The sequence below is a fragment of the Aulonocara sp. 'chitande type north' Nkhata Bay genome, linkage group LG20, assembly GCF_057382095.1.
Source record: "Aulonocara sp. 'chitande type north' Nkhata Bay isolate Kocher_YH1m ecotype deep benthic linkage group LG20, A_spYH_male_GT1.1, whole genome shotgun sequence".
Taxonomy (NCBI): Eukaryota; Metazoa; Chordata; class Actinopteri; order Cichliformes; family Cichlidae; genus Aulonocara; species Aulonocara sp. 'chitande type north' Nkhata Bay.
This window is the reverse complement of record NC_141363.1, coordinates 29,015,975-29,040,350: the sequence shown is the minus strand read 5'-3', so window position 1 is coordinate 29,040,350 and position 24,376 is coordinate 29,015,975. Positions and strand designations below refer to the sequence as shown.

At 43.5% G+C, this 24,376-nt stretch overlaps 3 protein-coding genes across 5 annotated transcripts in view; 2 read left to right on the top strand and 1 right to left on the bottom strand.

Annotated features, from left to right (window-relative positions):
- The first annotated feature begins 215 nt into the window (after positions 1–215).
- Positions 216–3,443, top strand: LOC147305864 (L-rhamnose-binding lectin SML-like). Its single transcript, XM_086278485.1, has 9 exons — positions 216–306; positions 450–482; positions 568–618; positions 1,330–1,465; positions 2,175–2,281; positions 2,354–2,398; positions 2,501–2,633; positions 3,059–3,162; positions 3,365–3,443. The coding sequence occupies exons 1-9, from the start codon at positions 231–233 to the stop codon at positions 3,379–3,381; spliced, it is 702 nt and encodes a 233-aa protein (XP_086134611.1). The 5' UTR covers positions 216–230; the 3' UTR covers positions 3,382–3,443.
- A 418-nt stretch (positions 3,444–3,861) lies between these two features.
- On the bottom strand, positions 3,862–12,009 carry LOC147305863 (histone H1.5-like). Its single transcript, XM_086278941.1, has 3 exons — positions 11,922–12,009; positions 9,217–9,533; positions 3,862–3,876 (listed from the first exon to the last, which is right to left on the bottom strand). Exons 1-3 carry the CDS (start codon positions 12,007–12,009, stop codon positions 3,862–3,864), a joined length of 420 nt encoding a protein of 139 aa, XP_086135067.1.
- Positions 12,010–17,586: 5,577 nt separating this feature from the next.
- The window catches only part of prkcz (protein kinase C, zeta), a 101,175-nt gene continuing 94,385 nt past the window's right edge, over positions 17,587–24,376 (top strand). The window contains exon 1 of one of the 3 annotated variants that reach the window (XM_086278647.1): positions 17,587–18,228. In XM_086278647.1, coding sequence (XP_086134773.1) covers positions 18,152–18,228 — 77 coding nt within the window. In that variant the 5' untranslated portion in view covers positions 17,587–18,151. The remainder of the gene's footprint in view (positions 18,229–24,376) is intronic. The other 2 variants (XR_015126727.1, XM_086278644.1) reach the window with 2 other exon arrangements.

Here is a 24,376-nt window from a genome sequence, read left to right as displayed (position 1 = left end):
TTAACTCAGTAAAGAGCTCTACTGTTATCGATCACTTCAAAAATTCATTGCAGCACGTTTGATCCAAGCAGGACTGTGTGTTCTTTGCATGTGTGTATAATCATGTCAAATCCTTCACTGGGCGAGCACCTGGCCACATGTTTGGGCACGTATCCAGCTGAACAAAAGTCTGGGGGGTAAGGTTTGTTTAGCACGATAAGATGAGACTGCAAACAGACTCAAAGCTATAAATGCTGCGTGTTTCTGCTGCAAGCATCAGTCTCACTGGGTCCCCTGAAACCATGCTCCACCTCAGCAGCACGCTCTGTGAGTACAGTCAGCATTTTCTCATTCATGTTGTTTTCTAGCTGAAGAAGATTTCTTCAGTTCATGTATTTAAGGGTAAAGTATCACGTGTTTTCATATTTGGCCACATTATAAATTGAGAGTGCTGCTCCTTTGTTTTTCAGTGTTGGCAGCAGCCTGTCTGCTTGTTAGCACAGGTAAGTGTCTGCTAGTCTGATTGTTTCTCAGTGTGCTTAGTTTTAATATGTGAGTTAGACTAATTGCTCCATGTGTGCTTTAAAGGTGCGCAGAGAGTCATCACGTGTGGGAACCACGTCCACCGGCTGAGCTGTGGTAAGACCCAACCACTCATGTTTCTCAGCGCTGCAGTGTTTCTACGTGTTATTGTTATTTATTTATTGGGGACGAATGTCGAACACAGATCACATCATAGACACACAGTGAGGTACGAGAGCAGAAACACTCAGGACCGACTTTAAACCATGAGTACAGAACTCCACATGCTGATATCCAGCAGAAGCTTTACACCATAGTGTCCTATTCCTCCAGTTTTTATTCACATCTCTTCAGCTGCCTTAGAAAAAGTGTCCATACAGAAAGCCACAGTGGTCGTATAGAGCCAGGAGCCACACACGGTGGTACATTACCCCCACACTCTGAGGATAGGCGGGAGAGAATGGACGGGTGGATTTTAAACCCTGTGAAGTGTTTCAGCAAACATACACCGTCATTTACCACCTGGAAGAACCTCCACACAACATTGCATCAAAACTAAATAAGTGGCACACATGAGTTTAATATAATCACCACTAAGTTAGATTTGGAAAACACGCCCGTTTCTTTAAGGGATCCTTGATTTGGTTCTATGAGTACAGAGTATGTAAGACAGGAATGACATTTGTGTTTGGGAAGCATACAAAGCAGCGAGTGAGCATCTCTGCAGTTTGTGTTTGTGAGTTTGTGAGGCTGACGGCAGCTGCAGACGTCCCTGGTTGGTAAGCTCTGTCGTTGCGTTTGAATACCTGCCTCTGTGATGTCCAACAGAAACTGGAGTGATTCGTGTCCAGGAGTCCATGTATGGACGAAGAGACCGGGACACGTGCAGTGGAGAGAAAGCTGAAGAGGTGGCCATCAATACTGCGTGCTCTCTGGAGGGTGCTGAAGACACCATCAGGACAAGGTATACGTCCCAATAACACACCGGTATTTGTTATCAATGGATGTCACTGCTGCTGATTACCACATATAGATATTTCTAAGTGTTATAGAAGATTACCAAAAAAGGAATTATGTCTGTTCTAACTGTAACTGATGCATGTTATGTTATCTGCCTGCGCATGAAGGAGCGTTAACCCTGACATATGAAACTGTGTATCTAAGTGCTTCCTCTTGAGATCGACACAGAAGGTGGTATTGTGTACATCGCCACATGCATGTGCTTAATAAATGATTGTTGATTGACTGGACCTGCTCTGAGTTTGTTTCTCAGCCCAACATCAAAGAAGTCGGGACAGGTCCTGTAGAATAACAGGGGATGAAATGTGCTGCATGTATAGTGTGAAACTTCAGTGATGTGAGAGATCATGTCTGGAAGACGAGATGCTTTTTGAAAAGTGAATATAAAAGAATCAGAGTGCCTTCTTGCTTTCATGGATAATGATCGTGGAGTAAGAAATGCCAGGTTATCAGATCCAGTGCAAAGCTGGGACTGCGAGCCTTTCGCCTCAGACAAAACAGACGATTTCACTTTGATGATATTTGTGGGGAATTCCTTTTACCTTACAAGACCCCATAATCACGTAGAACCCAATGAAAGACTGTTCTTCTCAGCGTTGGTGGGATTTCCCATGGTGCTTCACTGCTGACTCTACTTTCTATTATCTGTTCAGCTGTGACGGCAAGAAGGTGTGTGAAGTAACCCCGGCCATCTTTGCAAGAGATCCCTGCAATGACACCTTTAAATACATCCAGACCACCTACACCTGTATACCAGCAAGTGAGTCACGCACCTGCTTTAAACAGTAGGCTCTGAGTGCTCCACCTAATCTGACTGATGTTACTTTGGCAGTTCACCTGATAACCTGCGAGCAGTCTATGGTCGAACTGCAGTGCGGTAAGATCACGTGTGACCCGACAAACTTTGACGTGTCCTGATAACTGCCTCTCCAAGCACCCTTCTTCAGTTTTCAACAGCACGCACTGCTTTCTTTGACAGACCAGGGCCACGTCATCCACGTGTACCATGCTGATTTTGGGCGCCGTGATCCACACATATGCTCCTTCAGACGGGAGGCCTCACACATGGAAAACATCAAGTGTTCAAACCCCACTAGCAAAGTTGCTGAAAGGTACAGCTTTAACATTAATGTGACTTTTTACTGTGAGTGACCAACGAGATCTTAAACATGACTATGAAGTCTTTGGTCTTTGGCACTTTCCTCTCGTAGCTAACGACATATATTTCTGAAGCTAGCGGAGCTGAAAGTATGATTTGGGTGAGCTGGGACGTGCAACCATCACTTTGTGTTCACAGCGTTTGCTGTCCCCACACAGCCAGGGGTTATAGCCTGGGTTTGATCAGTGTTATTAATCACCAGTATTTGGATTTACATAATTAGTGTTGTACTTCTTTTGCACATCCACATCATTCATACACATCGTCTAGTATGAGAAAACAACAAACAAATGTGTCTTTAATTTGCATTGTCAGCTGGGGATCTTTACTACCTGCCTTTAAGTGTTTCATCTGCACTGTGCTGCTCTGCATCCACAGGTGTAATGGGAAACGCACCTGTTCTATGAGAGCAAGCAGTGGAATGCTTGGCGACACCTGTCCGCGTATGTACAAATACCTGGAGCTGACCTACAACTGTCTGAGTAAGTAGCTCAAAGGATGAAGAGTATGTGAACGGTTCATGACACAAGGGGAAGGAAAACCAGCAGCAGAGCCAAACAGGTGCTCAGTGATCCACCTGTGATGCCAACAATAACAGGCTGCTTTATTTAGCTTCCATCTTCATGTGAACTGTTACAGTGAACAGCCAACCACGTCTGACTGTGTGTGTTTGATCTGTTGCAGAATCTGTAGGTGCTTGAGAGGATTAAAGATCCTGCAGTAACAGTATCCTTCACTAAATAAAATACATGAAAAACAACAAGTTTCTGTGTGTTTGTGACTCGTCAGTGTTTTCATGTGTCCTCACATCTGTACATAGCTTTCACTCACTGGGCCCACGTCCTCATTTAAGAACGAGAACAAACAGCTTGTAGAACTGGGGGAACGTATAGAGATGAGAACTAGAGGGGGTGTGTTTGGAGGTGTGGTCCCGCTCCTGAAATTCAGATACTTTATCTCCAATTTCTATTCTTACTGATCGCTCAGGTCAGAGGCGACAAGAGGATCAAAGTGAAGACATGAAATGAAAGTGAATCTTTAGTGCAACAACATGACATTTATAAAAATACTAGTTTTTCCTTAGCAGGAGAAATGATTTCTATTTACACGCAAAAAACTAAAATGAATAAAAAAAGTTGACCTTTTTTGAGCTATGACACAAGCAAACTGCTGCTGAGCACTCAATCAAGTTCAAACTACAAAAGAAACAGACGGGAGAAAAAGAGGCGATTCTCACAAAGCAGGTTTGATACAAACTTATCACAGTGTGTCAGCAGCTGGACTGAAAGTCAAAGAGAAGCACAGAGAGCGAGTCTGGGAGATCTGTCTGAGGACCCCAGAGGTGCCACGAGACCCGAGGACCTCAGTCTCAAATAAGACAATCGCTAGAACCCTGAACAGGAGCGGACGTGACAGACCAACAGGAGCTCTGACAGACTCGAGCATGCTGGACAAGCTGGAATACGGGGACGGTTGACTACCATGGCAGTGTTACACAGAAGTCTAAAGGTAATACTACCAGTAATAGCACTAGTACTAGAAGTTGATAATAATTGCCTTGGCCTTTGGTCATTATTTACAGGTATGTAAAAAACAACCCACAAGCAACAAAGTGCTAAAAATTTAAATTAAATGAACAAAATAAATGTATGCAAAGAAAACAAAATCCTAGCAAGGTTTCTGATAGGTTTGTAGCTTGAACCTATTCGCTGGAACGTTAAGACAATATAATTACACTGCTAAGCAAGACACAAATAGGCAAAGTTCTTCATGTTACTCGTGCACGGGAGAGACCGGACAGAGCGCCGTCCCTTCGCTTGACCCCAGTTGCTCTCGTCCGTTCTCCCATACACTGTCCTTTTATTGAGGTTACATGAATATGCATAGGTTCATTAACATACGACGTCTACATACAAACAAAGAGTACCTTGCCTGTGTGTGTGTGTGTGTGTGTGTGTGTGTGTGTGTGTGTGTGTGTGTGTGTGTGTGGACTGCTGATCAAAGGGTCAAACATCCTTGGTCAGGAAGAGGGTAGCCTCCCCCTCACCCTAGATGGTTCATCCTAGATAACACGGTGAGGAAGTCCTGCAGTTCATCTAAACAAAGAGCACTTAGACTAGAACAGACGCAACTACGTTAATCCTACCATAAAACAATAAGACACGGTATGACCTCTCATGCTCCCAAAGTGCTGTCTAATACACACAAAGTTTGCAGACTATCAAGGATCAAAACCTCTACCAATCTACAACTAATTACAAAACTCTAAGCATATATAAGTAAATATTTCTAAGCATAAATGACAATCAACAATACAAATCTAACATTTCCCCCCTTTTTGACCTTTATGCTTGAAAAGTTCCCAGGTATGAATACCTCATGTCTGACAGTTTCAATGCAAACCTTTTTATACTCAGCATATGTCAAATCACCCTAAATTACTGAAAAGGTACACAGTTTAACAAATGTATTAGCAGTTATCCCATTCCTCATTGATCTCATCTCATGGCAAACTGCATCCCACAAACAAACAAATTGTTAATTTAATAGTGAAAATAAGAAGATAACATTTCCAAAAACATCTCAGCTTGGTGATGCTTCCTCCGGGTGTGCAAATCACATGTCTCTCTGCAGAGTGGTTTGAGTTCTGCAGGGCGTCATGAATGTCTCTTCTAGTTGTTTCGTTGTCCATAGGACCAGAGTCCAAATGTATGTAGAATAAACATTCAAACATACCAGTTAGTTTTGTTGTTTGTCAACATGGGTCTCAGCTATTTCCAAAGCTGCAGACCTCTCAGCACTCTAGTTTTATGGCCTCCCATCACCTCACTTCAGGCCTTCATCCTGCGAGGGGGATATTTATGACTCCTTCATTGTCCACGCTCTGCAGAAAAGCTCTCTGTGGAAAGGGTGCTGGGTTCCGTCATCTTACTGCTGTTATGATCCCAGCAGCCTTCAGAGTGTCATCGTATGCACAGTACAGTGGCACAGCATTAGGTGATGTTCATAGGAAACTGCTGTCATCACCACCATAGCTTCTGGTTCCTGTGCTTTCACAGAATCATGATGTCATCCTCGAACTCCTTCTGTGCTGTCGATGGAGCTTGGCACGCTCCCCTCATCCCACGAGTTTTCATGTTCCAACGCTGCTGAAGGTTTAAGGCAGAGCACGTCGTACACCTTAGTTGTCTTCCTCAGCGTCAATATTGAATCTTTCATTTTATTTAAAATTTCCTGGAAGCTCAGTAGCACAGCTCTCTGTGTGATGTCTGCTGTGCTGAAGATGATCTCTGATCCTCCTGAAGTCTCTCTCCTGGCCTCAGCTCCCATCTTGTGGACGATCCTCTCCTCTATTTTGCAGGCAGTTTCATGGTCCTTGCTGTGGCTCCAAGGTCTGATCTCATGATGGGCCCCAACCAGCTTGACCTTTGACCTCAACCACTGCCTGGCTGTCAGCTATGCCTGGAATGGTTCACGCTTCTCACTGGGCCTCTGAAGATTTCTCAGGAGATTACTGCTGCACCTGTATTTCCTTGCTAAGAAGAAAAACTTCTATTTGGAGAGCATGTCAACAATCATCAAACCACATTCTTTAGTTCAGTGAACTTCACTTATAGGCCATCAAAGCCTCATCTGAACATGGATGCACCACTTGCATAGGTTTAATACTTGTAAATAAACGGCTAATCACACAAATCACTGCAACAATAATAGTAAACATTGTTTAATGTTAATCCTTGCACTCCACCTCTTGACGCATGGACATTCCCATGCGTCAACTCACCAAACCTGGATCCCTGTCTTAAAGAAAAAGATTAGCTAGATCATGTCCCAGGCAACATCAGGGCATCTCCTCTGGAGTAGCTCCGTAACCCTGCAATAAAAGATGTTAGCGTGTGTTGCATATTAAGTTTGCTTAACACCTGGCTCTCCCAGGAGCCTGCATACACACCATCACGGCCTGGAAAGCAAAATCTGGAAGTGAAATCAAACTTCATACCTGTAAACAATTGTATCATAAGAGTAATAAGCATTCAACATCAGCAAGACAAGTGTCATGTGCAGGTTTTCTCAAATCAGTAACTACAACTATTACCCTAATTCACCTCAGACATGGATTATCCCATGTACTCTGTTAACATTAATGTAATCAGTGACTTCTCTTAAGCAAAGTCACTCCACTCATATATTATTATTATGGGTTCAAAAGTGGCCAGCAAATGAGCCCATAATAAACTATTCCATAATTACCGTAATCTCTTATTTGTTTTACTCATGTCACTTGTCCGCTTCAGCTGAATCTTCTAAACACAGTCTCAGAAAAACAAACATTAGCAATACACATTGACTATCCTGGTGGGCAGGCGTCGGCCATCCACATTCCAGAGGTGCCATAAAACACCATAAAGTTAACACTCGCTGTGGAAAAAGTAACACTGGTCTCATCACAGTATGTCTCAAACTATATTAATTTCTCCATCAACATATAGCCTGTAACTACAGTTTTCTTCACACATAAACCCAGAAATCTTGTAGTAGAGAAACATTAGCCAGTATTCCTATAAATCACATGATCAAACACATGAAGAACCGTAATGCTGTAAAAACGAAAATGCAAATGTTAGCGCTTGCACAGGCGTATGCATACTTTGTCACAGCTATCTCTGTGAGCACACAAGCTAGTGAATGACGCACACATAGTAAATTCACAGACACAGAAAATGTCATTTAAAATGTTAAATCATCACGCAACCTCGAGCGTTGCTGTCATCTTTCTGCTTCTGTAAAGGGAAGCACACACAGACTCATCTGCACCCCTGCCAGGCGGGGGTCAACTTCACACAGTCGTGTTACATCAGTAAAGTCTTGTCAGCTTTTGTCAGCTTTTACCAGTCAGTCAGTTTGTTTTCCTTTCACTCACTCATTCATGCATTCATTCTTTCTTTCTTTGCTGATAGTGGAACCTATCGTCGCATTTAGTTTCCACTCTCAGCAAAATGACGTCATTTCAAAAAGAAAAAGAAGAACTTTAGTTTGGATTACATCGCTGAATCCTTTTGGACTGGGACTGTCATTTAATAATTGTCCCAAATAAGTGGCTTTCTCCAGAGTCCATTTAAATGTGGAGAACTCACTTGGCACAATTTTCTCGACGACGTGTAGCGCTTTTAATTCCCGACGTGCAGATCTGCTTAAAGAACAGAGATTATCGAACAAAACTTTCAGTGCACTGTGAAAGTATCAAAATAAAAAGGCCTTGTTAAGTCATGACACAAACTCCTCATCTCAGGAGGGTAAATCATACCATTAGCATGGTTCATCATACCATCATACTAATTGGCAGGCTCAACTTCACAACAAAAGAAAAATCATCAGCTAGATTCACTCCAAATCAACCATCAGCTGCACCACTCACAACATAAGCCTAATGTCTTCTTTAACTTATGAGTTTAATCACCAGGTCTGTGTTCTTCACTCATTTAGGCCACAGATCTATTTTATTCAGTTTTCCTTTTTTCCCTTCATCATAAAACATGTGACATGCTGTCATGCACTTCACAAAAGAAGTTTGTTCTGACGTATTCAGAGTTGTGTATCTAAATACAGGATTCACTCGCACATCAAAGCAGGAAACTCAGTGTTTTAGAGTCTCCACTCAACACACAACAACTCCAACACATCTCATTCACTCATACTAGAATTCAGTCACCTTTCATTAATCTAAAACCGATCAACTAATTTGCATATCAGCTATTAACCCACTAAGTTGACAGGACGACAGAAAAGCATGTTCAAAATAGTATCACAAAAGACAATTTCCCTCATACAGTAAATTACTTGTGCTGCCTCAATCAAGCAGGAAGCTTCTCCCAATTTACCATTTTAACACTAAATTTATTGCCTGATCACTGATTTATCAAACCAGGATTTTTTTTTTTTCCCACAAAAGTTAAATTGTTGTCCTGCAACTTGGAGAGTCAATTTTTTTTTTTTTTTTAGGATAAATTCAGTATTTGATAACAAGTGTCTGCTAAATTGACACTATTTTAACACTGATGAAAGATAACAAGCTAATTTTCATTACATGTGTTTGTGTTATTAGGCAGGTCTAATGCATGTCTGTGGAGCTGCATCTCCAGCAGAGCATGTTCTTAAAGCTGCCTTTCCTACACACTTCTCTGCTATTATTTAATCATTTCTTAACTAATGTGCTATGAGTCTTCATGAGTCATTTTGTGTTTGGAATTGTTAGTAGGGTTAATGCATGTTCTGCTTGTGTGTGTGTGATTTTGTATATGTTTCTATTTTCGCAATGTTTCAGACTCCGTCTCAATTTTCCAACTTAAGCAGTCAGTTTTCTTTTCCCCAGGTTTGCTAACCCAAATTTTGATTTCCCACATTAAATAATTCCTATGTGTTCTCACCTAGTCTTCTCACTCTGTTGTCCTCTCACTCTTTTGTCCTCTCCCACTTCAACAGTCCCGGCAGTTCTCCTTCAGCTTTGTCCTGTCTAGTAGCTGAAGTGCTGCTGCTGCCTTCTTGGGCGACTTCTTAGCAGCTGCTGCCGGTTTCTTGGCTTTGGCCGCGGCGGGCGTCTTAGCTTTGGTCTCAGTAACCCTGTTCATCTTGAAGGATCCGGAGGCCCCGGTGCCCTTGGTCTGCACCAGAGTGCCCTTCGCCACCAGACTCTTGATGGCGGTCTTGACACGGGCCTTGTTCTTGTCCACATCGTAGCCTCCGGCAGCCAGAGCCTTCTTGAGGGCGGCCACGGCTTTCACAATCAGCTTGCCCACACTGGGGCCGACCTTCTTGGGATTGGAAGTCGTCGTCTTCTTCTTCTTGGCCTGAACCTCTGCACAGGGCGCAGGGCGTGTTTATGATGGAGCCTTTCCCACCACAGCGCCGGCACGTTGAGCGCATCATGAAGGGTCCATTTCTTTCATGTAGCTATGGTCGCTAGCCAGCATGCTAGCCGCATGTGGCTTGCCCGAGTCACTCAGTCCTTTTTGAGCATTTCAACATGCTGCCGCCGCAGACCCTGGCCTCAGATCCAGCAAGTTTAGCGCGCTGATCTCCAAAAAAGTCCCGAAGGCCAGAAAGACGTCAAATAAGTGTCTCGTGCTGAGAACTCAAACAAAAACTCCTCTTCACGCTGCCATCTTGCTCGCCCCTCCGTGAAATTCAACCAATCAGACAGGAAGATGGGTTTGCTTTCTTCTTCTGCTGCTGTTTATCCACATTACTGCTGCTTGTTGGGACTTTTTTGCTCAGGACTTGATGCTGTCTCTTTATCATGTTATTGCTTTGGAGCTGCATTCCTTGTCTTCAGGGAGGGGTGAGAGCTTGCTTGCTTGTGAGGTTGAGAGACACATGGCGCTGTAAATAAGTCAGCCAGAAACTTGGCCTGCATGTTTCCAATGATGTTAAAATATAACTTTCTTCCGACTGCTGCATGTGGAAAATTGATTCAGGTCTGCTTTTCACCTGAAAGTGACAAACTAAGACATGTTCATTATTATCATCACTGCTTAATCAACACACATCTCTCTCTCTCTCTGTGTTTTTGTGAACAGTCTTTTCTTAAAAGCAGAAAATGAAATTGTAGTTGTTTTTGGCTGATCAACACAAAACCTTTTTCCTATGATTATTTTTCTTTTTCACTCTTTTTTTTCTTTTTTTTTCGTTACAATAGCTGGTGACCTGCAGAATCACCGCTCTCACTCACAATCAAAGGCAATTACTTTTACACAGCGCACAAAAACACTGTGATGTCAGACACATTCACACTCACTTTTTCATCTGCATAAATAAACCATATGGCTGGAGATATGTGCCATGGTGATCCATAAGCATGATCACCAGTTTATTTAATTATTTTTAACAACAAAACAAATAAACAAAAACATGATGCTGATGCTACACACACACACGAGTCAAGGTGCAGAAAAACTGCTCATGGAAACGCTGCACACTCTCTGTTTCCCTCTCTTTGAGTAGTTCTCAGACAGCTCTTGATCTGATAATGTGTAGCTTGCTCATCAGCTCAAAAAACAAAAACAAAACTGCAACGCGACATCACACAGTAGTTGCTCTGCCCACAGCGGCAAAGTCTTACACTTTCATATTCAACTCAGCTTCTCCATCATGTACTTTTAGATGTTTCATACAGGGTTCAGCATATTAGTTGTTTTCACAGGTGTGCTCTACATCTCAACAATGGCTCATAATAAGACGACAGTCTTTCACACAGGTCAAGTGCCTCTATGCACTTCATTAGTTTAAATATTTACCTATATCACTTCACCTCACATGTCATCGTACTGAATTTAAGCAACCACAAGTTTAATGTAGGTTACTTTTAACAACTATCCACCTCAGTGGTTTGGCACACAGGCTGTTAACATTTTGTGTCAGGAAGGGGTGGGGGGAAAGCCACCCACCAGAGCACAGCTGCTGATGTGGGCTGGCCATTTCCACACACTCTTCAAGGCTGGTGTGTTTTCTGAAAACTTCTAACATTTGAATCTCTTCCATTTATAAGCCTGCGATTAACCGCAAGGCTCAGGTCCGCGTGAAACCCGCGTGACCGCGCTCGCGTGAACCCGCGCAGCTGTGGAGCCGTCGCTCCCTCTCTTTTTTACATAAATACTTTGTGCTGCCAGGAGCAAAGTCCAGCACAAACGTCTGTCTCCCTCCGACTCACTCTTGGTTGCTTAGAAACCCATGATAACAACAACAGTCGGTGTCACAGACCACATGTTCTGCTCCGCACACACCCACACAACAACAACAACGACGACGACGACAACAAAAACAACACAAAATAGGCCTATCGTCCAGCACAGTCTGGACCCCGCGGAACTTCTCAACGCCCCACAAAGTGGCGGAGAACTCACCTCTCGCCACACAAAGTAGCGAGGAACCTCTTGCTCCACAAAGTAGCAAGGAACCCGGCTATCGCTCCACAAAGTAGCGAACTTCTCAACGCCTCACACAGTGGCGGAGACTGCACAACCACACGGTTATAGAGTCGGGCTCTTCTCAACGCCTCACACAGTGGCGGAGACTGCACAACGACACGGTTATAGAGTCGGCTTCTTCTCAACGCCTCACACAGTGGCGGAGACTGCACAACGACACGGTTATAGAGTCGGCCTCTTTAAACTTACTTGGCGTTGCTTAGAGTGTAATATCAGCTCAAATCCCGCCGACCGTCATTCATCGAGGAGAAAAGACAGACCGCGAATCCACAGGAACTTCCTGGCTGACGTCAGTCTTTCAGCGTGCCTCTCCTCCCCTCGGTGAATGCGATTCCAGGGCTCCGGCATCGAAGGACCAATTAATGATAGGTTTGTAGCTTGAACCTATTCGCTGGAACGTTAAGACAATATAATTACACTGCTAAGCAAGACACAAATAGGCAAAGTTCTTCATGTTACTCGTGCACGGGAGAGACCGGACAGAGCGCCGTCCCTTCGCTTGACCCCAGTTGCTCTCGTCCGTTCTCCCATACACTGTCCTTTTATTGAGGTTACATGAATATGCATAGGTTCATTAACATACGACGTCTACATACAAACAAAGAGTACCTTGCCTGTGTGTGTGTGTGTGTGTGTGTGTGTGTGTGTGTGTGGACTGCTGATCAAAGGGTCAAACATCCTTGGTCAGGAAGAGGGTAGCCTCCCCCTCACCCTAGATGGTTCATCCTAGATAACACGGTGAGGAAGTCCTGCAGTTCATCTAAACAAAGAGCACTTAGACTAGAACAGACGCAACTACGTTAATCCTACCATAAAACAATAAGACACGGTATGACCTCTCATGCTCCCAAAGTGCTGTCTAATACACACAAAGTTTGCAGACTATCAAGGATCAAAACCTCTACCAATCTACAACTAATTACAAAACTCTAAGCATATATAAGTAAATATTTCTAAGCATAAATGACAATCAACAATACAAATCTAACAGTTTCTGTGAGGGGTCAGCGGCTCCGCCCTTCACCCGTTTGCTTCCTTTTCTTCTGTCTCCTGGTCTTTGTCATATCCACTTTCATTAGAAACCATCAGATTCATGAAAAGAAAATTAGCTGAAATAAGTAAGTGATGAACATTATGTCACGATGAATGCAGAAATACAGACTCACAGCTGAGTTACACAAAGCTGGAGCCTTGTCAGTGGCTTTTCACTGAATAATAAAGAATGTGTGAGTCGGCACCCTGAGGTGCTCCTCATCAGGACCAACAACACTACACATATAACATACAATAAGATTTCCTTCTCTCACTGTTGGCTGGTACGTTTAGGAATATTAGTGAAATACATGAGATTAACAGAACGGAAACACAATCAGATCCATGTAGATTCTACCAAAACTCACAAACACCTGGATCACAGAGTCACCTTTTAAATTTGAATCCATATTTTAACCTTTGAAAAGTCTAAAACAGTCTGTTCTGCTTGTGTTTATCAGTGACATAATCAGTGGACAAAGCGCAAATAAAACATGCTGATCTATAATCTTTGTAAAAAAATCTGAAAAATGATAAAGTGAAACTGATTTGATGGGTGATCTATTAGTTTATTTCTAGTGTCTAAACAACATACTAACATTTTATTTCCTTTCTTTTCCCTTCATGAAATGTAACATGAATGCTGTTTGCAGATGTTTAATAATCAGTTCTTGTCGTCGTCATTCGTCCAGGTTTTACAGCATAAATAATTGATCCATACTGCAGACACCAGGTCCAGGTCTCAGCACCATCTGATAACAGAGCAGCCGTCTCACTGATGAAAAGTGAATCATCAGCTGAGGAGAAATGCTAACTAGCTAACAGCAGGCTAACAGTGTGTGTGCTAACTGCTAATCTACAGTGGGGCAAAAAAGTATTTAGTCAGCCACCGATTGTGCAAGTTCCCCCACTTAAAATGATGACAGAGGTCAGTAATTTGCACCAGAGGTACACTTCAACTATGAGAGACAGAATGTGAAAAAAAAAAATCCATGAATCCACATGGTAGGATTTGTAAAGAATTTATTCGTAAATCAGGGTGGAAAATAAGTATTTGGTCAATAACAAAAATACAAGTCAATACTTTGTAACATAACCTTTGTTGGCAATAACAGAGGTCAAACGTTTACTATAGGTCTTTACCAGGTTTGCACACGCAGTAGCTGGTATTTTGGCCCATTCCTCCATGCAGATCTTCTCGAGAGCAGTGATGTTTTGGGGCTGTCGCCGAGCAACACGGACTTTCAACTCCCGCCACAGATTTTCTATGGGGTTGAGGTCTGGAGACTGGCTAGGCCACTCCAGGACTTTCAAATGCTTCTTACGGAGCCACTCCTTTGTTGCCCGGGCGGTGTGTTTTGGATCATTGTCATGTTGGAAGACCCAGCCTCGTTTCATCTTCAAAGTTCTCACTGATTGAAGGAGGTTTTGGCTCAAAATCTCACGATACATGGCCCCATTCATTCTGTCCTTAACACGGATCAGTCGTCCTGTCCCCTTGGCAGAAAAACAGCCCCATAGCATGATGTTTCCACCCCCATGCTTCATAGTAGGTATGGTGTTCTTGGGATGCAACTCAGTATTCTTCTTCCTCCAAACACGACGAGTTGAGTTTATACCAAAAAGTTCTACTTTGGTTTCATCTGACCACATGACATTCTCCCAATCCTCTGCTGTATCATCCATGTGCTCTCTGGCAAACTTCAGACGGGCCTGGACATGCACTGGCTTCAGCAGCGGAACACGTCTGGCACTGCGGGATTTGATTCCCTGCCGTTGTAGTGTGTTACTGATGGTGACCTTTGTTACTTTGGTCCCAGCTCTCTGCAGGTCATTCACCAGGTCCCCCCGTGTGGTTCTGGGATCTTTGCTCACCGTTCTCATGATCATTTTGACCCCACGGGATGAGATCTTGCGTGGAGCCCCAGATTGTGGGAGATTATCAGTGGTCTTGTATGTCTTCCATTTTCTGATGATTGCTCCCACAGTTGATTTTTTCACACCAAGCTGCTTGCCTATTGTAGATTCACTCTTCCCAGTCTGGTGCAGGTCTACAATACTTTTCCTGGTGTCCTCCGAAAGCTCTTTGGTCTTGGCCATGGCAGAGTTTGGAGTCTGACTGTTTGAGGCTGTGGACAGGTGTCTTTTATACAGATGATGAGTTCAAACAGGTGCCATTCATACAGGTAACGAGTGGGGGACAGAAAAGCTTCTTACAGGAGACGTTACAGGTCTGTGAGAGCCAGAGATTTTCCTTGTTTGAGGTGACCAAATACTTATTTTCCACCCTAATTTACGAATAAATTCTTTACAAATCCTACCATGTGGATTCATGGATTTTTTTTTCACATTCTGTCTCTCACAGTTGAAGTGTACCTCTGGTGCAAATTACTGACCTCTGTCATCATTTTAAGTGGGGGAACTTGCACAATCGGTGGCTGACTAAATACTTTTTTGCCCCACTGTAGCTAACACATTAAGAGTAGGAGGCACAGATTGATGCTGCTGTGTAAAACTATCATATGTGTCCTCCTTCACTATAGCAACACTGACATGCTTGTATTCATGTTCATTTAAGGAGGTGTCACTGGGCACAAGTGGAGAGGCAGGGAAGTCATCCACCTGCCCACTTAACCACAGTCAGCTGATTAATGGATGACTCAGTTTAAACTGGTCAGGCTCATTGGTGGATTTTTAAAGTTTTCATTTTCAAACTCTACTACTAGTCACGTTTATTTATTTCTAATTTGTAATGTTTGTTCCGAAGCTGTCTACCATATATCTGCTTGTCGATGTGCCTGCACAATAAAGACAATACTTATGTTTGTGTGAGATCACGTGTAGAATGTGCTGGAGTGTTTAATTAGAGTAGAAAAGGCCTGTCGTCCATTTAGTGAGAGCTGGTTGCCTTCTCTTCGTGCAGAGCTGCGTTAGATGCCAGGAAACAAGCTTAAAATGCAAATCGTGCCACGTACTACATCTGCATGGCACCATGCTGCAGCTGCGTCCTGTGACCTGTATGGGCTCATTTTGGAAAAACTCATATGGGTCATATTTGAGGGTACGAACAAACCAATGAATCCCTGTTTGAGGACTTTTTGAACCCAGCCTGAATGTTCTCTGATAGCATTTTATTTTGAAATTTCATAGTCAGTAAGTGCTATTAAACAGCATTTTGAATACAACTAAAAATCAAACCTCAATATCTTTTTCACTGAAAATCAACAAAGTCCATCATCCTGTGTCTTACTAATATCACATAATATCATCATCTTTAGATTGAACTCACCAAAGCTTATATTGACTGTTATATCTTATCAGTTTTGTTCATATTTTTTATCTTTATCTTGTTATGTCTGTTTGGTCTCTATCAGGTAATATCTGATTACTGTACTCTATCAGGTAATAATTTGATTTTGTAAAAGCAGTATAGATCTGGATGTGGGCCCAGGGCCAACTGCTCTTTACTTAGCCGTTCAGGCAGTGAATCCTGGTGTCAGACCTCACTAATTATTATTGTTATTAGTAAATTACTGACCCATGCAATTAACTCAGGGTGAACATCTTCATAGTCTGTCTGGAGCTGCAAACTCAGCTTCTCAGTCCTCACAGGTTTGGATTTTCATTTCCATTTTTTCCTGATATTTACGTCTCTGATCACTCTGATGGTATAGGCTGGCAAAACGACCAAAGTTGTTACTTTATCCAAATAATTATGGCGCTAAATGTGAAACAGTGAACTACTTAATAACTCGTGAATCCTCCATCCGCTGCTCGTCGGGGTACCCGGATGTCTCTCTCCTCCGCTGCAGCTCTTCTGGGGGACATCGAGGTGTCCCTAAAATAGCCACGAAACAATCTCCCCAGCGTGTCCTGGGTTTGGCTCAGTGTGCCCTTCTTATCTGGAAGGTGTCAAGGCGGTATCCTTCAGACGGTTACGCGGTCTGCGGGCTCCTCTCGGTGAGCAGGGGCAGTGTCCGTACTTTCAGCCTCTGCAGAAGGACGATCTGTTCTGGTTTTTGATGCACAAACACAACAGCTTCCCCTCTGGGCTCAGCACCGACCATTAAAGCATTACAGCGTCACTTTCCACACTTCATGCATATAACGTTTTTGCCATTAACCACTAGGGGGCGCTAAACACCATATTAACACGACTGGTTATGTCGGGTTTTTTCTGTTTGCCGGTGTTGTGCCAAAAAGTGATTGTCTGCCAAAAACTGATTTCCGGTATTTGCCAAAAACTGATTGCTCGTATTTAAACTGCTATAAGTAACTTGTTGGGCTATAATATGTGAAACATATGTCAAATGCATCCCTCATGGATGACATAAAGTCATCTTGAGCCACAAACAACATTCGTGTAACAAGGTAGAAGCTGCAATCAGTTTTTGGCAGTGACTTTTATATAACCTTTATTTAAACAGTTAAAAAAAATCTCATTAACATTAAAAATGTCTTTTGTAAGAGTAAGTTGGCCAAGAGGACAGCAGAAACGGCAGCAAATATTACAATAGTTCTGTAAAAATATTTTAAGTGGGGATAAAGGACCGGATTGGTTATAATGTAAGTACAATAGCAGAGAGTTGTAAAGATACTTGAAAAACAGATATTGTTTTAATTCTCTATATAACCCCTTTGTAAACCCTGTTCACCGAAGTCTATTTACGAACATACGTAAAGATATTACACATAAAAAATACACAGAAACATTGGAAATCAGTTTTTGGCAGACAATCACTTTTTGGCACAACACCGGTACAGAGGTTGCCCTTACCTGGTGTGTACACGGATCACTACAGGGCCACCGTACGGATCGCGTGATACTGACCACAGTGTTAATGAACGCGTACATTTAATGTGAGTTTATTTAAATATGTCGTAGGAACAGGCTGTAACGCTGGGAGATGAGAAGAACATATTAGAGTATTAGTTACAGTATTTGAGGATCATTTCTATGAGGAAAAACTGCATAAAAAGAGAACAGTAGTCATGAACCCGACCGCACACTGTCCGTATCCTTTCAGATTATTAGCACGGTGTTTGCCGGGACAGGCGGGAAGCCCCGGTAGGTGAACAGGTGAATTTAGATTACGGTAACCATAGTGAACCGGAAGAAAGCCCGTCAAGTGTGACCACACTCCGAGCTCGACCGATGACAGGTGAAGAGTTTTCCGTTTCAGAATAAGAGCGCTTCTTTAAACCTTGCGCATTAGCTTTTATTCTGAAAGCTGGGGCCGGAAACACCGCCGTTATTCACGGGACGTGACAGACTTCCCCAAAGTCCCCGATGTTACCTTAACGACAGAAAGTTTGAAGCGGCTCCGCTCGGGTTAGTTTTCAGCGCACTGGGCGTACAGGGTCCTCTGTCATCTGCGAGTGGAAACCACTTTCTATCCACGTATCACACAGCGAGCGTGGGCCTGTTCACGTAGACACGGGGGAGCTGAACTGTACGATGCATATGCTAGCGTCAAACGGATCCATAATGGACCTGAACTCGGAGTTTGTGAAGATTAAAGCGCACTACTGCGGGTAAGTAACTCTCCGTGAGTAAGTAGGAAACACCTGTGGAATGGACACGCAGCCTGGGCTTCTTGGAGCTCGTGAGTCAGAGAGGCTTTAGTACCTGTGGCACCTGTGTTTAACCCACTGTGTGCGTGAAAAATGACATCAGAGGAAGCTTCGAGAATATTTTTCACCCTCACATAAAGTCAGCGTTTGTGTTGATGATGGGCACATGTGGAGGTGCAGTGGAAGTGGGCCGCTGCTGGTTAGAGGTAGGTTTCCTGCAGTCATCTGTGGAATCACCTCATCACGCAGGAACAGTGTTTGTATGAACGAGGCAAGTTTATTATCGTGGAAGCAGAAAAAACAGTCCGTGTACTATCACCATGACAGAACACGCAGATTACACGCCATGTGTATGTCACATATGATATCGAGTCCACAGTGAAAATCTCACGTATATCTGATGAAGCCTGAGTGTAACCTAATACTGACACACGTGTGTGGGACAGACTGGACTGGAGGTGTGACGTCCCGTCACGGAGGGCTCCAAAACCAAAAACTCAAAAGCTTTGCAGGATCTTTAGGTTGAACCAATTACATCTCCAGGAGGAGTTTGTTAGAGCACACGGCCTGAAAATGCCCCAAATGCTGCCAAAATGACACAAATAAATAAGTAAATAAAAATACATTTTATTTGAGGGTGCCTTAGATTAAAAACAAAAAACAAAACATCAAATAAAAACAAAGATTTGACAGTGAGTAAGATCTGTACTAAAGTAAACCAGTTTAAACAAGTAGGTTTGGAGCTGTGACTTAAATGAGGGAATCTATATTTCTAATGAGCGGAGGAAGTGAGTCCAGAGCCCAGCGACTGAAGCTCTGCTCCCACAGTGGGCAGACGAGCAGAAGGAACAAGATGAGTGAAAGCTCTGACAGAGCAGGAAACAGTGGAGATATGAAGCAGATCACACAGATAAGGAGGCCAAGGTTATGGATGCACTTTAATGTGAGGACTAAGATTTTACACTTTACCCTGGCTCCTATGGGCAACCTGTTGAACAGTTAGGGTGATATGGTCTCATTTATACTGACTGTAGTACTGGAGCTGTAATAATGCGCTATAATGGTTGCTGGCACATAGATGTGTCACCATCACACCTGCTCCATGCTTCACGGTGGGAACCGTGCATGCAGAGACCCTCCGTTCACCTTTTGGAACCCAAGATCTCAGATGTGGACCCATCAGACCAAAGCCCAGATGTCCACTGGTCTAATGTCCACTCCTCGTGTTTCTTGGCCCAAACAAATCTTTGCTCCTTGTTGCTTTTCCTGAGTCGTGGTTTCTCAGCAGCTCTTTGACCATAAAGGCCTGATTCACACAGTCTGCTCTGAACATGTAGAGATGAGTCTGCTACTGGAGCTCTGTGTGGCTCTAATCTGAGCTGCTGTTAATCTGTGATTTCTGAGGCTGGTCATGTCTATATGCTCAGCAGCAGAGGTGACTGCTGGTCTTCCTTTGCTGGGGCGCTCAGTGTCATTGTAGCGCTTGATGTCTTTGCGACTGCACTTGGGGAAACATTCACAGTGTGATCAGTTTTCCAAACTACTTTTGTGTAAATGTGGAAAACAACACGTGCTGCTGGTGACCTCGTGAGAGCGAGGAGCAAACACACTGCCATCTTTGCATTACAGAATCCACTCACAGATTTAGGTTTATTATTCTTCGGGCGCTGTTTCGGCTTCTTGTGCCTCCACCCAAACTGTGTTTAGGTGGAGCAGTCTCATACCAGAGACTTAGCAGTCTGCTATGTATTACGTCTTTCTCTTCAATCCTTGTTTATGTGTTCGTTAGCAAAGGCAGTGTTTGTGCTACACATTCATAATAATGTGATGGTCAAACATTAAGATATGAACAACTAAAGTACAAAACTGTCCATCATGACAGCCCAGTGTCCAGACTTCGTTCTGTTTGACACTTTTTGAAAGATGTTTGGACGAAGCAGACGATACTCTGCTATGTGTGGTTCTGTTTTGTGTACCTATTACCTAATTACTTTGGTGTAACATGAGTATCAATAAAGACTTGTGAAAGTACAGCTAAAAGTCCAAAATGTATGCCTTCCTTCATATTTTCCAAAGCGGCCCAGATTGTTGACTGTGCCGGGTTGACTCCCGGCTGTTACACGCTCAGTGTACGACTTTACATTCCCAGGTACAGAATCCTGCCCCACACCTTACAACAAAGACACACTCAGAGTTTAGTTTCATTTCCTACAACACTTGGATTTTCTGATTGGTTAGTTTTAGTTTATTGCACATACCAATGCTGTTTATTTAAAACACAGCTGTGTACAACATATGTTCAGTTTGTGACGGAAAAAAATATTTACATCAAAATGAAACAACATCTTCACTCAAGAGTAAAAAAGTGCAATCTAAAAGTTAAAACATGAGAATCAGCATCGTAACGGTCGACGGTTAAAGCTAGCATGACAGCTACATGGCACTGGCCTGTGTCCTTAGTTTGTGGTTCAAGATGAGACGCAGATATGGGCAGCGCGGCGGTTAGCACTGTTGCCTCACAGCAACATCAGGCCGGGGTCTTTCTGTGGAGTTTGCTCTCCGTGTGTTTGCGTGGGTTCTACTCCGGCTTCCTCCCACAGTCCAAACTCATGCAGTCAGTGGGGTTAGTCGGTGACACTAAATTGCCCACAGGTGTGAATGGTTGTGTGTGTCTGTGTTTTAGCCCTGTGACAAACTGGCAACCTGTCCGGGTGTACCCCGCCTCTCTCCCCATGACAACTGGGATAGGCTCCACCCCCCGCGATCCTGAAGAGAATGGATGATGATGACTATATCACACTGTCCTTAGTTTGTGTTTGAAGATGAGACACAGCAAGTATTTATCCCATTAATCTGCTTGTATACTGCTGTTTCACTGAGTGAATGAGTGCTGGAATAACACAGTGTGCCGAGCGTATGCACCGGTGTGGTTCTGCACACGGTGCAGCCTGGTGTCTTCTGCCACAGTGTGCTCCTGTGAAACCAGCGTGGCGGGCTGCCTCTGCACCGTCACAGCGTCTGTGTGATGAACGCCACAAACATCAGTGATGACTGTTTTGTAGACTAGAAGTTTCTGCTGCTCACAGATTTATTGTGTGCCAGGCTCTCTGAGTCTGAACCTGAGACACAGACACGCGTGTGGGGCAGGAGTCACCATAGCGACCAGTCGTCACACCTGTTTGCTGATGGCGCTGTCTCTGTTCAAAACTCATCACGTCTTTTCTTCTGATTCCCCGGTCGAGCCTACTGTCTTCTGACCTCTGACCCCGCAGTAGATGATTTGATGTTTTAATCTAGTTATCCCCCTTACAGGGGCATTGTGCTTAAATATGGATGTGATGAGTATTCTTCTGTTCTGTTGTAAGAGGAGATCCCGACCGAGTGACTAAACCATCACATGTTTCCTCTTAATGTCAGCACTGTTGTTGTTGTTGTCTCCAAACTCTGGCTCAGAAACGCTGCTCAGCTCTCGCTGTGTTAAAACCCTTCCACATATTTTTGGAGGCCTGTGTGTAAAGGAGCCAGTGGTGATGTCACCAGTGTGGTTCAGGTTAATCCTACCAGTATAATCTTTAATCACAACGCTCTGAAATGATTTTCCATGTTGAGTTCAGACAGTCAGCCTTTCTCTGTGTTCAGCTTCCTGCCTGATCTACCTGCTGCACAGCAGACGGTTCAGGCCCAGCTTCACTCTGTGTTGGTGATAACCAGCACCAAAGAGCTGCTTCTGCAGCAACCCGTCTGAGCACGTTTGTTGCTACAGATGCATTTACCCAGACTCATTCTGCCAACGTTTGGGGCGGCGTGGGAGTGGAGTGGGTTTTTCCAGCACGAGTGGGAGTCAGGTGTGTAGCATCCACATACAGTCTTTGCAGTCTTTCGTGTTGTGCGCTACGTGTGAGACAGGCCAACTGGAAGATACCTTAATCTGATTTGTCCCAAATCGTTTTAAGTGTGTGTGTGTGTGTTTTAATCACTGAAGTGTGTCTTAAGCCGGAGCTGTTCTGTAAATATTGATATCAGGGGACAAACCAGTCCAGTGTTTCCCACTTCTTTTATCTGTAAGGCAACAATTCAATGTTTACCTGACTCTTTGAAATGAATCGTCCTAATTAAATATATATTCTTTTTGCTAATAACATTCCCTCTGCAGCATGCATAACTTTATGCAAATGATGTGAATGACATTCATTCAAGTAAGTCAGTGATAGTAAACAATAGCAAACAATATGAATAAGTAGGATGAGTGGAGGCTGTCAGCATCATGTCTGAGATGACTTACAGCTGCTGACAGATGTGCCGACCCTGCAGGGATCTGACTAAAACCTGGATTTATTTGAGTGGTATAACAACTTGTGTTGGTCTTTATGGAGTTTCCCCAAAAAGGTTCAAAGTAGAGAAAGTTTCTGTGAAAACTAAAGTCAGTAATGCAGCGTGTGATTGACCCAGCACACAATCACTGAGGTGTGTGAAGTGTTCTCATCAGTGGGGTCAAAGATCACGGTGCTGCATGTTTATGCTCTGATACATGACCAATCCCTGAGAGCATTCTTCAGTATGTTCACACAGTGCAAGGGTCAGCATTCAGCTAACCTTTAGTTACAGACTGAGAGAGTTTAATGCACATTTGGCTTCAGCTGTTTGAGTTTATTACAACAGCAGAGCAGGAAGGGTTTCACAGGAATACTGCAGACCAGAGTTCATGCTGCTCACATCTCCTCCTGTTCTGGAGACATTTTATATCATAAAAAACAACTTTTACTTATCGAGTGGAATTACTTAGCTACTTACTTATTAATGAGTTAATAACATTGTTATAGCAGTGTTTGCATTAATGCATAAAGAGTGAAGAGTGTAGTGGTAGAGACAGGAGCTGCTGCTGAGTGGGAAACAGCACAACAGTCAGTGTAAACAGCTCCCACTGAAAGCTCAGTGCTGCTCCTGCTGCAGGTGAATAAAACAATGAAACATTATGTAATTCACACAGCAAATTACCACACATTTTACTACTACTACTCCCAATAACAGTAATATTAATAACTCTACCAATATCATGTGTAATGGAAGGCAGTGCTAGAGGTTATATTTGAGTAAACGTTCCTTTCAGTTGAGTATATGTGTACCATGGGGAAACCTTAATCTCATCCTGCAACAACAGAAGTAATGTAATCGTAACTTCATAATGAAATGATTACAGCAGCAGGTCATGATGGAAGCTGTACAGATGTGGGTAAATACAGATGTGTAACACAGCACTCACTGGTCCTGGATCATGAACAACAAAAAGAGAAACACTTTGTTTGAGGTGCTCTCTCTGTGGGCTCCACCTGTCAGTGATTTTTAATGTATTTAAAGTTAAATGTTCTGCCTCACAGTTCCCACTGCTCTGCCTCCGTCTGTAGCTCTTGCTGATGATGTGCTGCCTCTCAGGATTTCACTCCTGGCTGCTTTGAATCCACATTAGTTGAATTAAAATATGTAATAATTTCAGATTTTCTGGTAAAAAGAGAGATGCACTGTAAACTGTTCAGTGTGATGTTGGATGACAGTAATGCATTCACACCCAAAACTGTGGCACCGTTTAAATGACATTAAACACATTTTAATGAGAGCTGTTTAAAGCCAAAGAGCTTCTGGGTAAATATGAGCTAGCATGATAAACAAAGCGCGGTGTGTATGTGTGATGTAATTCCACGCTGACCTGTGTGTCGGCCGGCTGCGTGGAGCAATGCCTGCTGGGAAGCAAGCTGTCTGTGCCCCACCTCGTCAGAGTCCAACAATCACTGACCACAAACTGTTGTGCACACACACCCAGAAACCTGCCCGACACACTGCCTGGGAGCTGTCAGTGCAGCACCTGCTCACGCAGCTCTAACACACAGCTGACTAACTCAAGGTTTATTCTAACAGTGTGGCATGTGCAGGCTGCAGACTTTGCTCCAATCAGCAGCACAGCACTGAGGCCGATGTTGACACTCAATATACGCACCCTTATTTAATGCTGACAGCTGATAAGGGCTGTGAGGTCAGTGCTGATATGAAATCAGTGCTTTCTTTTTCAGGCCGACAGATTCAGCCATGCTTATTGGCTCGTACATGTCATCCATCG

Coding starts and splice junctions, on each gene's coding strand:
- LOC147305863 (XM_086278941.1), bottom strand. CDS start 12,009: ATGCCGGAGCCCTGGAATCGCATTCACCGAGGGGAGGAGAGGCACGCT. Junction 9,534..11,921: donor GAAGTTCCTGTGGATTCGCG/GTCTGTCTTTTC, acceptor CGCCCTGTGCAG/AGGTTCAGGCCAAGAAGAAG.
- LOC147305864 (XM_086278485.1), top strand. CDS start 231: ATGCTGCGTGTTTCTGCTGCAAGCATCAGTCTCACTGGGTCCCCTGAA. Junction 483..567: donor CTGTCTGCTTGTTAGCACAG/GTAAGTGTCTGC, acceptor TGTGCTTTAAAG/GTGCGCAGAGAGTCATCACG. Junction 2,282..2,353: donor CTACACCTGTATACCAGCAA/GTGAGTCACGCA, acceptor TTACTTTGGCAG/TTCACCTGATAACCTGCGAG.